General features: G+C 41.1%; 1 protein-coding gene across 1 annotated transcript in view; it reads left to right on the forward strand.

Moving 5' to 3' along the window:
* The window catches only part of STX8 (syntaxin 8), a 236132-nt gene that overhangs the window by 37279 nt on the left and 185743 nt on the right, over positions 1–13110 (forward strand). Inside the window, exon 5 of the mRNA XM_070392906.1 lies at positions 7081–7205. Coding sequence (XP_070249007.1) covers positions 7081–7205 — 125 coding nt within the window. The remainder of the gene's footprint in view (positions 1–7080; positions 7206–13110) is intronic.

The raw sequence follows: 13110 nt of genomic DNA on the forward strand, positions 1-13110 counted from the left end.
TGGGTGCGAGGCAACCAATCGATGTGTGTGTCTCTCTCACATAGATGTATCTCTCTTTCTCTGTCCCCTTCCTCTCTCCTCTCCTCTCTTAAAAAAAATCAATTGAAAAAATATCCTCAGGTAAGGATAAAAAAAAAAAAGGGCCACAGCTCTGGCACTAGAACCCCCCTGGTAATATGTAAGCAAACTGTTGACTTTTGCTCATTCTGTTTTGAAACATGTTTTCAGGAGGGCATTGTGTAATAAAGTAAGGAGCTGTTTATAATAAATTCTAATTATTGGGTTTCTTAACATTTTGTAGTTGAACTTTAATTGCTAACCAGCAGATGGCTCTCAGTCACCATAAATTTTGCGGAGTAGCTAATTCACTTTTCACTTAGAATTCTCATGTGTTTGTATATCATCCTTCCTGCCCCTCTTCAGGTACCATGACACTCACACTTAGGTAAACTGATCTGGTTTTATTTGCTTGATTTTTGGATTGCCGCATGGCTTTCTGGAATAGCAAACCGGAATTTGTCAAATTTAGGTTGGAGTTCAAAATAACAACTTTGTGGCATTTCTGTGTTTCTGTGGAGTCTTTGGTTAAGTTTTTACTTTAATGTTATACCGTTTTGTTGGTAAATTTGGTCAGCAATGAATAGGGACAAGATGGGATTTGTTTAAAATTAGAAAAATATTTTATTGCAGTAGATTTAAAGATGTTATGGTGAGAATTTCCTTGGGTGATATGTAAGGTATTTTTCTTGCTTGAGTTCTTATTGTTCTGGACTAATACACAATAAAGATTATTTGTTCCATTTAATCCCCCCAAAAAGTTATTTCAAGTACTTGCTTGCAAAAGTCACAGTTTAGGCGTTTGTTGTCCCTGAAGTATCAGCTCTATGAGGTCAGGTGTTTGTCCTCCTGTTCACTTCCAAGCCTGGCACCTGGCAGGTCTTTAGTATTTGTGGATGGACAGGCGGATGTGATACAGAAAAAGAATAGGACAGCGTACTGGACTGAAGACTTTACCATCTAGTAAACATGGTTACAAGTAGACATCCATCCACAGATCATGATCTTAAAGGAGCAGTTTTACTTCAGGGTTGTTACTAGGAACTGTGTTGAAGTTGGAGAAAATTCTGAAAGAAAATGAAACTTTCCCTTTCCCTAAGTTGTGTCAGTTCCCCAAGTCACCCGGTGTGGCAGCCTGTGTCCCCTATATTCAGTCTGTTCACCAACACTCGTGGGGTTTCCTCTGAGTCACTGTGTGAATTGTCATTTTCTCGCTGTTCCTTGTCATTTCCCTTGTCCAGACGCTCATCCCCTTCCGCCCAGAGGACACTCGCCCCTGGCCCGCCTCTGACTGCGCTCTCCTCAGTGTGACCCAGTCTGCATGTTGCTGCCAGATTTTCCTTAAAGAATCGATGTCAGAGAATCTATTTCTGATTGAAATTTGAGCCCCTGTGCATCTCTGGAATCACAGGAAGAAACTACCGAGACAAAATTTTGAAAAAGCAATTCCCCGACACCCTAGAAATATCTCCCTAACCCTAACTTCCAGCCTCAGTGCAGTCTGTGAATACTCCTCGAGATTTTTTTCAGATAGAACAGGCATTTTCCATAGTCATTTTGACATCTTCTTGAAATGGGAAGCAAAGCTAGAGAAAGCTGCTGCTCGGAATCCACCGCCTTTCCCAGTCCGCAGTCCGTGGATTAGCGGCCCTCTCTGCGAACTCTAACAGCTTCAGCTACGTTTGTCCGCGGAAAAACGCGGGTTGTCTGTGCCCCCCGCGTCACGTGTTAAAGTTTAAAAATGAACATCATTTGCTTTGGGGGATGGAAATGCAATATTTTTATATCTTTAGAAGCGACTGTACAATTTTTTGGTAAAATCTTTATGACATACCTGACCTATTTATTAATGTGGCATTTATTTGCTAAGTGCCATTTTTTAGATAACTTGCATCTTGAAAGAATATGGATAGAAGTTATTCATTTATTTAAAAGGACATTGGGAGTCTATCCTAACCTCCGGAGAAGTTTTTAGCATCTCCTTTCTTTAACTTACTTTTCGAAGGAGAAACACTCCTTTGTTGTCCTTCCAAACGTGTTTTAGTGACAGGATTCCCTTTCTAGTAACATTCTCTCCATTTGCTCTAAAATCTGAAAGGCGGACAGCAGTTGGTTTCTTTTGCCTTTTTTTTTTTAGTAAAAAAACAACTTCGCCCAGCCGGTGTGGCTCAGTGATGAACCAGGAGGTCGTGGTTCGATTCCTGGTCAGGGCACATGCCCAGGTTGTGGGCTCAATCCCCAGTGAAGGGTGTGCAGGAGGCAGCCGACCATTGATTCTCTCTCATCATTGATGTTTCTCTCTCTCTCCTTTCCTCTCTGAAGTCAATAAAAAGATATTAAAAAAAAAAGACAACCTCATGATAAAAATGTTAACTACCCCTCTCATCTGGTCTCTCTTGCTTAGTAAGCTCAGTGGTTTCCCGTCCTGTTTCATGAACACGCACTGAAGGCTTCCTGTCCAGCATGCGCAGCAGCTCTGCTTATTTGGCACTAGCGGTATAAACGAGACTGTCATGTGGCCGCTCTCCTTACAGAGCGCGTCATTTAGGAAGGGAGACAGATGAGCAAATAACTAACTACAGTCCTGCTTGATAAATGCCACGTTGGAGGTTTCGAACAAAGTGCCAGGGGAGCACCAGGGAGTGATTGATTCGAGGGAAGGGCAGGGGTGGGGGGTGGGGGGGGTGGTGGAGGCGGGGGCGGGGGTCAGGCAAGACTAAACAGCAGGAGTGACATTTGAGTTGAGCCTTACGGGATGAATAGAACTTTGCCAGATGGACAAAGGGGTGGGGTGGGGACCCTCCGGACTCATGCAAAAACATGAGAGTGTGAAAGTTTGTGCCTTTGTCTCAGAAGTGGTGAGCAGTCTGTGGGACTGGAGGAGGAGCAGGGCGTGGAAGGGGTGTTGGCAGAGATCAGTGGGGCCACCTTGTAAAGCTTAAACCTGATCTGTGCCTTCTAGGGCAGTGATGGCGAACCTATGACACGCGTGTCAGAGGTGACACGCGAGCTCATTTTTTTGGTTGATTTTTCTTTGTTAAATAGCATTTAAATATATAAAATAAATATCAAAAATATAAGTCTTTGTTTTACTATGGTGGCAAATATCAAAAAATTTCTATATGTGACACGGCACCAGAGTTAAGTTAGGGTTTTTCAAAATGCTGACACGCCGAGCTTCAAAGGTTCGCCATCACTGCTCTAGGGAATTGTGAAAGTGTGAAAATAGGGAAATGTTGCGGCGAGACTCCACTTTAGAAGGAGTTCTGGCCGCAGAGGCGGAGATGGTTTGAATGAGGGTGACTGGGAACAGGGAGACCAGTCAGAAGGCTATGACCATCTTTTACATGCGAGCTGATGAGGGTAGTGCCAGTGGGGATGCAGTGAGGGCACAGACATGAGGACCACCTCTGAGGAAGGCCTGGGACATTGAGCGGACGTGGGGCTGGGGAGGGGAGGTTTAGATGACTGGGAATACAGTGACGGTGCTAACCAGACAGAGAGCAGAGGAGGAACACAGCTGTGGGCTGAAAGTAATGAGTTGGATTTTGGATATATTGGATTTGGAGTGGAATATCAGTTGGAGTTTCCTAAACAAAAAGCAATAAATGCAGATGTAGAGCCTGCTGGAAGTTAGGATTAGGAAGATATTTCTAGGGTGTCGGGGAATTGCTTTTTCAAAATTTTGTCTTGGGTTTAGAGTCAGAAGCTGTGCATTGAACATTTAGCTCTGCCACTAAGAGTGCAACCTGGAGAAAGTCACTATGATGTTTCTTTACCTTGGTTTTCTTTTATTTTTAAACATATTTTCATTGATTTCAGAGATGAAGGCAGAGGGAGAGAGAGAAACATCAATGATGAGGGATCATCGATCGGCTGCCTCCTGCATGCTCACACAGGGCATCGAGCCCATAACCCAGGCATTTGCCCTGAGTGGGAATCGCACCATGATCTCCTGGTTCATAGATTGATGTTCAACCATTGAGCCATGCCGGCTGGGCTACCTTAGTTTTCTTGTCAGTAATACCAACTCTGACTTACACACAGGCTTGTGTACAATTCAAATGAAATAATGTTTGTGAAATGCCTTTGAAATTACAAAACACAGCACCAGCATATGATGCTATAATTTCCTGACTACGCTTGTTTATTTCATTCATTTGGTTATGTTTTTTGCTGAATTAGTTAATTCATTCAGCCTTTTTTTCAGTGTCTATCATGCCAGGCACGGAGGATACAGTAACAAACAAGTCAGTCCCTATCATTGTGGAGCTTGTAGTCTTGTGTAGGAGACCGAAAATCAACAAATATATATCATATAATAGCAGGTGGTTTAAATACTATAAAGAAAAATATAGCAGGATTGGGGGGCTGAGTTATAGGGAAGGGTACTATTTTAGAGTGGTCAAGGGAAACCTGTCTGAGATGACATTTCAGCAAAGTAGAATGAATAAGGGAGCAAGGCCACGTGACCATGGGGTGGGGCTGGGGTTGGGGGAGGACAGGGAGGTGTGCCTTCACCATGGTAGGTTGGAGGAGACAGTGGGTGCAAAGCCCCTGAGATATGAATGTGCTCAGTGTATTCTAAGCAGCAAGGAAACCAGTGTGGCTTGTAGTTATAGTAAAGATGTCGTGTTTTAAAGGTGGATGGGAAGAGCAGAGGAAGCAGATCTATTTTTACAGTGATCACTCTGACAGCTCTTTGGGGAGTACATTGCAGAGGGTAGGAGTGGGAGCAGGAGGCAAGAGCAGGAGGGTGGAAGCAGCAGAGTAAAGGAGAAATCGTCAGGTTTTAGATACGTTTTGAAGGATTTCCAATGGGTTAGATGTGCGGGGTAGGAGAGAGAGTCAGAGAGCCATTCCAAGGTGTTTGGCCTGAGCCCATGGTTCTGTGGTGAAATAGAAAGACTGGGAGAGAGGAGAATGGGTTTTGTGGGGAATTGGTTTTTTTCTGTTCTTATTTATGCAATTTGCTACTTAATGAGAACAATTTTAATGAAAGCAGTAAGGATCTTACAGATCATCTAATTCGGTGATGTCCAAGGATGGAAAATCATTTCCTGTAAGAGTAAAGGGAACTCCTGGCTCCCCCACCAAGACGAGTCTTCCCCACTCACCTCCCAAACCGCTATTAATGGCTGTTAATGAGGGTGTCTTATTCCTCAAGCATTTGACCAGAACTTTTGAAAACCATTGACCTACTTAGTTCACTTGTTTTATGGGCTGAGGAGGTTGTTGGAAGTGCCCAGGGATACAAAGCTGCAGTTTTCTTGACTTCAGTCAGTAATTGCTGCATGGGTGGTTAGTTTTTCTTTTCAGTTTGATTGTAAACTCCTCGGAAACAAGAATTATGTCTTAAATTCTTCCATATTTTCTTTTTACCTAGGAGAATACTGAGTAATAGTAGGCATCAGTCCAAACATGAAGTTGAGCATAAAACCCAAAGAAAAGAAAATCAAGTCTCTGCCTAGTGACGCCTGCGAGCTGACCTGCTTCGTTAGTAGAGGGTGGCCTTTGCTGGATTTCCCACAGGTCTGGGGCATCAGCAAAAGACAGACACCAGAAGAAAAGAGAGAGGTAGTTCCGCCTTGAAAAACGTAACAGAAGTTCTGGAATCAGATAACCAGGAAAGAAGGCATTAGGGAATCATTTTTACCGCCTTTTACTATGGCTTTTATAGTGAGAGTAAGACCAAGATAACTTTGTTATTGCTGAGAACTTTTTTAAAGCTTTGTGCTTTATTTTTTTACTTTTTTATTTTATTTTTAGAGAGAAGAAGGGAGAAAGAGAGAGAAACATTATTGTGAGAGATAAACAGCGATTGGTTGTCTCCCTTACTCTCCCCGACTGGGGATTGAACCCACCACCTTTCGGTGTAGGGGGACTACGCTGCAACCAGCCGAGCTCTCTGAGGCAGATGTTACCGTATTGCTGGTAGTGGGTGGAGCTCACAGCTATTCACTCCGTGTTGGGAAGCTGTGTGCAGTCCCATCACGGGTGATTTTCAGTTCCTGCCTTCTGCCGAGTAGACATTTATATAAAAGGTTAAACAATAGGGTGGCAGTTATTCGTAGACAATAAAAGAGATGGGAAAAGAAAGGGCTAGAATCACCGATAATGTTAGTGAATACCTGTCAATCTCCTGGAGCTGTGCCTGCACGTACGTTGTCACTGCTCCTACTGCTCTGTCGCCATTGTCACCATCGTCATTTTTTATGAATCCTGTAAACTCTAAAGTGAGTGACTGTTCACATCTGGATTGAAGTGGTCAGAGATGGTTTCATGAGCAAGATGGTCCCTGGGGCTTGGGCAGTGCGGACAGGTGGGAACACAATAGGGGGTACTCGAGATGAGAAGAACCCCGTAAACATGGGACTGAGGCTGGGAGCGTGCATGCCCTGTTCTCAGACAGCAAGGAGACCAACGTGTCTGGCGCAGAAGGAGCATGTGGTTCACTAGAGGGAGAGAAATTAAGATCGATAATTCAGAATTTATTATGTTATGAATGCTACATTACATTCATAAAATTGGATTTGAACCCTGTATGTGAGCTACGAAATACCCATTAATAGAAAATTATATGGTCATTTTTTAATGCTATAATCTGTGGTTGCAAATTTGGGTCTTCTTGAGATAAAATATGTGCCTTTGATGTTACAGAGCCTGTGAGACAAACTTTGTCCTTAAAAAGGCTATTTCCACTGACCTCGTGATTTTGAAATTTAAGGCCCTCATTTGTGCTTATTGACTCAAATGTATCTTGGAGGATTAGTAGGGGTATTACGTGCTGCCATAGCCTCCTTAACAGACTGTAATTCTCCAGAGGAGCAGGCTTGCGCTTTATTCATCCTCAGGTCTCTTCCAGCACTGAACACAGTTGCTGGCATCAGCGTAGGCTGCAATAAATTGTGGTTGAATTGAATTTTCAAAGCATTCGAGGCTGGCCACCTCCGCACTTGTGGGAGTAATTTGCAGCAGAGCTATATTTTTTGAGTTATGTAACACATTTAATCTTGTTCTTAGGTCCAGCCTGATGACGGGAGGGGCTAAGCGAGGCGTACCCAACCCTTGGCTCTTTGAGGAGCCGGAGGAGACCAGAGGCTTGGGTTTTGATGAAATCCGGCAACAGCAGCAGAAAATCATCCAAGGTACTGACTACCCAAGGACGGTGGGCTCAGGAACCTTGTCAGGCTTTTCCTGTAGCCCTGCCTCTTCCTTATGCCCGTTGAAGATCAGAGGGAGAACTGTTGGTCTTCTAAAGCCCCTGGCAGTTTGGTGCCTCAGGAAACCTGGGGAACATACAGGTGATGTCATCCGTGAAGGTGACTCAGGAGGTAGTGACTCCCCCTGGGAGAGAGCGGCCGGCAGCTCTGAGGCTGGTTAGCCCCGTGAATCCGAGGCAATTGGGAATTTATTCTCCAAACACAGACTCCATCATTTCCTTATTAAAATAAGTCAGTTTGGCCTTTACCTTGAAGTTCATCTTGCCCAGTGACTTTTAAACCTACTAATTATTTCTTTTACTGTCTTCTATCTTTTAAATTTCAGAAGTAATGCACAATTTTTATACAAAGTTCAAACAATACAGAGATATATAAATAAAAAGCTTTCCATATTGCTTCTCCAATATATAAACAAGCTAATATATATTTCCTCAGACTTTTTGTCAATACACATGCATATATTCAGTGTAAGGATACATATTTTGCATAAATGGATTTATGATATATATAATTCTACAGCTTTTTAATTTTTTATTTAATATGTATCATGGATATTATTTCATGTCAGTGTTGAGATGTTATTCGCTCTAATTCTACTTTTTAAAAACAGCTTTATTGGGGTGCAGTTGAGATTATTATAAATAGCACACAGTGTATGATTCCCTAAGCCAGTGGTTCTCAACCTTCTGGCCCTTTAAATACAGTTCCTCATGTTGTGACCCAACCATAAAATTATTTTCGTTGCTACTTCATAACTGTAATGTTGCTACTGTTATGAATCGTAATGCAAATATCTGATATGCAGGATGGTCTTAGGCGACCCCTGTAAAAGGGTCGTTCGACTGCCAAAGAGGTCGCGACCCACAGGTTGAGAACTGCTGCCCTAAGCTTTGACATATGTATATACCTGCGCAACCATCACTGTAATCAAAATAATGAACATAATCATTATTCCCAAAAGTTTTCTTCATGTCTATTTGTAATTCTTACTATTGCTCCTCCCCCAATCCCTAGACAGCTGTTGATCTGCTTTCTGTCACTATAAATTAGTTTCTATTTCTATAATTTTGCCTAAATGGAATCATACAGTATATACTCCTGTTAGGAGGAAGGAGTCTGGCTTCTTTATCGAAGCATAATTATTTTAAGATCCATCCACATTGTTGCATGGGTCAGTATTTCATTCTTTTGTATTGCAGAATAGTATTACATGGCTTGAATTAACCACAATCTTTGTGTCCATTCACATGTTGATGAGTATTTTGGTATTACAAATAAAATTGCTACTGAACGTTCATATGCAAGTCTTTGTATAGACATAAATTTTCATTTTCTTAGGTAAATCCCTGCCAGAGGAATGACTGATCAATGTAGGTATATGTTTAACTGTTAAAGAAATTACCACACTAGTTTTGAAAGTGTCTGTACTATATTACATCATCATCAAAAGATGTATGTCTCCTATTTGTGTTATTTTTTTAAAATATATTTTTATTGGTTTCAGAGAGGAAGAGAGAGGGAGAGAGAGATAGAAACATCAATGATGAGAGAGTATCATTGATCGGCTGCCTCCTGCATGCCTCACACTGGGGATCGAGCCCACAACCAGAGTATGTGCCCTGACCGGGCAGGAATCGAACCATGATCTCCTGGTTTATAGGTCGACGCTCAACCACTGAGCCACGCCAGCTGGGTGTTCTATTTGTTTTAGATCCTTAGCAAACGTGGTACAGTCAGTCTTTTTCATTTTAGACATTTTAATAATCTGTGTTGCATTTCATTGTGGTTCTAATATGTATCGCCCTAATGACTACAGTAAAACCTTGATATAACAGACTAATTTGGGCGAGGGGGTGTCCGTTAAAGCTAAAAGTCCATTATATACTAAAGTAGGTTTTCTGAATGCATATGTTAAAAAATTGACAAATTAATTATTTTACCTGTTTTTACTTACGTAGACAGGTTTGTATAATTAAAATGTATGAAAAGTTTAATTTAACAGAAAAGTTTTCTATATGTATTACTGTAATTTTAAATTTATACCAAATAGGTCTAGTTAATGTGTGCATTCACCAGTCACCAGGAGTAAACAAATGCACACGGCTAGGGCGTGGCTCAGTGCCCACGGGAACATCAGCCGGCAGCGTTAAAACCGCTGCAGAAAGTCATGCCATGTGACAACAGAATCTAGCTTCAGGTGGTGTGATCACGTGCTAATCATTTGCCAAACATTGTTTACCAGCGGTAACTCTTGGATTTAAATATGTAGACTATAATTGAAGATATATAATATTTATTTATGTTGGTGAAATTACTACAGTGCTTTTCCCAACATACAGCCTAGCCTGTTCACTAAAAATTTGTTAAAAGTAACAGGGTAAGTTAAATACAAACTAACAAAAAACCCAACTACACCTAGGCATATCATTTTCAAACAACAGAAAATCAAAGATAAAGAAAAAATTTAGTGCTGATGAAAAAAATACACCAGTAGATCAATGGAACAGAATAGACAGCCCAGAAATAAATCCACGTAAGTATAGTCTAACTGATCTTTGACAAAGGACCAAAGGTAATACAATGGCGTCTTCTCAACAAATTGTGATGGATTTGATTGTTGAATGTTGAACCAGCCTTACATATCTAGGATAAATCCAACTTGCTATAGTTATAACATTTGAGGAATGTTATAATTTCTTCCTTAAATCTGTGGTAGACTTCAACAGTGAACCCACTTGGTGCTTTCTATTTGGGGTGGTTGTTAATTGTTAATTCAATTTCTTTAGATAAAAGCCTATTCAGATTGTCTGTTTCTTCCTGTGTGAGTTTTGGCAGTTTGTATCTTTCAAGAAATTGGTCCATTTCATCTGGGTTATCACATTTGGTGACATAAAATTGTTCATAATATTTTTTATTATTCTTTTAATGTTCATGAGATCTGTAGTAATGTTTCCTTTTTCAGTTCTGTTATTAATTTGTGTCCTCTCCTTTTTTCTTAGTTAATCTGGTTAGAGGCTTATTGATTTTTTTTATCTTTTCAAAGAACTAGCATTAGTTTTTTGAATTCCCGTTTTCAGTTTCATTGATTTCTGTTCTAATTCTTATTTCTTTTCTTTTGCTTACTTTGGATTTAATTTGTTCTTTTCCTAGTTTGTTAAGGTGAAGTTTATGTTATTGAACACAGATCTTTCTTCTTTTCCAAAGGGTGTCCCAAAATTCACGCAAGAAGTAATTTTGATAGAAAACGCAGGTTTATAATTAAACATTGTAAATTTTTTATTGATTCATAAAGTATACAGTACAGGGTTAAGTATGGAATAGGATATCAGGTAAATGGCCTCCACGGCTTTGCTGGCTTTGTTATTGCCTGAGCAGCCGCATTTTTGAAGAAGAATGGTCCGATGATGCCTCCAGCCCCAAATCTGCACCAAACAGTGACACGTTGTGGATGCATTTGTTTCTCAACAATCACTCGTGGATTTTCTGAACCCCAAATGCGACAATTTTGTCGATTAACCAAGCCATCAAGATGAAAATGAACCTCATCGAAATTCAGCCACATTTATGCAAAACGGTCATGGAAAATTTCAACAAAAGAGTGCGTATGTGCCAGCAAAGCCGTAGAGGCCATTTACCCGATATGCTATTCCATACATAACCCTATACTGTATACTTTATGAATCAATAAAAAATTTATAATTTTTAATAATAAGCCTGTGTTTTCTATCAAAATTACTTCTTGCGTGAATTTTGGGACACCCTTTACTATCTCAGTGCTATAAATTTTCCTCTATACACTGCTTTTGCTGCATCCCATAAATTTTGGTGTTTTCATTTCCATTAGTTCAAAATATTTAAAAATTTCTCTTGAGATTTTTTTCTTTGACACATTTGTTATTTAAAAGTGTATTGTTTTGCCCAGCTGGTGTGTTTCAGTGGTTGAGCATCCACTCACGCATCAAGAGGGCACTGGTTTGATTCCCAGACAGGGCACATGCCCAGGTTGTGGCCTCAATCTTCAGTAGGGGGTGTGCAGGAGACAGCCAATCAATGTTTCTCATCGATGTTTCTGTCTCTCTCTCCCTATCCCTTCTTCTCTCTCTCTCTCTAAAAAAATAAATAAATAAATAAATAATAATAATAAAAAAATCAAGCCCTAATCGGTTTGGCTCAGTGGATAGAGCGTCAGCCTGTGGACTGAAGGGTCCCAGGTTCGATTCTGGTCAAGGGTATGTAGCTGGGTTGCAGGCCCATCCCCAGTGGGAGGTGTGCAGGAGGCAGCTGATCGATGTTTCTAACTCTCTATCCCTCTCCCTTCCTCTCTGTAAAAAATCAATGGAATATATATTTTTTTAAAAATCAATAAAAACATTTATAAAAAAATCTTTAAAAGTGTGTTGTTTAATCTCTGTATATTTTGGTATTTTCTATTTATCTTTCTGTTATTAATTTCTAGCTTAATTTTATTTTAGTCTGAGAGCAAACATTGTATGATTTCTATTTTAAATTTGTTAAGGTGCACTTTCTGGCCCAGAATGTGGTCTGTCTTGGTGAATGTTCCATATAAGCTTGAGAAGAATGTTATTCTGCTGTTTAATGAAGTAGTCTGTAGATGTCCATTATATCCAGTTGATTGATGGTGCTGAATTTATGTTTTTACTGATTTCCTGCCTGCTGGATCTTTCCATTTCTAACAGAGGGGTGTTGCGGTCTCCCACTATGATAGTGGATTCATCTATTTCTCCTTGCAGTGCTATCACTTATTGCCTCATGTAGTAGTTAGATGCTCTGTTATTAGACCCTTACACATTAAGGATTATTTCTTTTTGGAGAATTAGCCTCCTTATAATTACATAATGCCCCTCTTTATTCCCGATAACGTTATTTGCTTTGAGGTCAGCTCTGAAATAAAACAGCTACTCCTGCTTTCTTTTGATTAGTGTTCGAAAGGTATATCTTTCTCCACTTATTTACTTTTAATCTATAAGATTTAAACTGGGGTTATGGTAGACAGCATATAGTTGGCTCCTCTGTTTTGATCCACTCTGATGGTCTCTGTTTTTCAGTTGGTATAGTTTCACTTCATTTCAATCTGGATGTCTTTTTTTCCTCCCTTGCTTTATAGAAATGATAAGAGCAGACATCTTTGCCTTATTTCTAATATTAGAGGAGAAGTATTCATTTGGAAGCCAGGTACTGTGAATTTTTCTCTCTCTATATATAAAAGCCCAGCAACTGGAATGGTGGAACGACCAGTATGACCAGTGGCTATGACGTGCACTACAGCAGCCAACCAGCCTGATCTGGGGCCCAATCAGTCCCCCTCCCCCGCCAAACCCAGTTCCCAATCGGCTCCCCCATCCCGATTGGGGGCAGGGCTGGCCAGCCAACCGCCTACGGCCCCTCCCCCCCACTGGCCTGGCCTGATCGGGCCCCCATCAGGGCGGGCCAGCCGGACCCCACCCATGCACAAATTCGTGTACCAGGCCTCTCATGTGTATGTGTGTGTGTGTGTGCGTGTGCGTGTGTGTGTGTGTGCGTGTGCGTGTGTGTGTGTGTGTGTGTGTGTAGTTAATCCTCACCTGAGAATATTTTTTTTCATTGATTTTTAGAGAAAGTAGAAGGGAGGGAAGGATGAGGGAGGGATGAAGGCAGGGAGGAAGGGAGGGAAGGAGAAGTAGAGAGAGATTGGTTGCCTCCTGCACGCTGCCTGACCAGGGCTGGGGATTGAACCTGCAACCCAAGTACATGCCCTGTGCCCCTTTGGTGTGCAGGCTGACTTTTCTAATCACTGAGAAGCATCAGCCAGGGCTGGTCCTGGGTAGCTTTG

Source organism: Myotis yumanensis, unplaced genomic scaffold (genome assembly GCF_028538775.1).
Source record: "Myotis yumanensis isolate MYYU_CA2020_CCGP unplaced genomic scaffold, mMyoYum1.0.hap1 SCAF_16, whole genome shotgun sequence".
NCBI lineage: Eukaryota > Metazoa > Chordata > Mammalia > Chiroptera > Vespertilionidae > Myotis > Myotis yumanensis.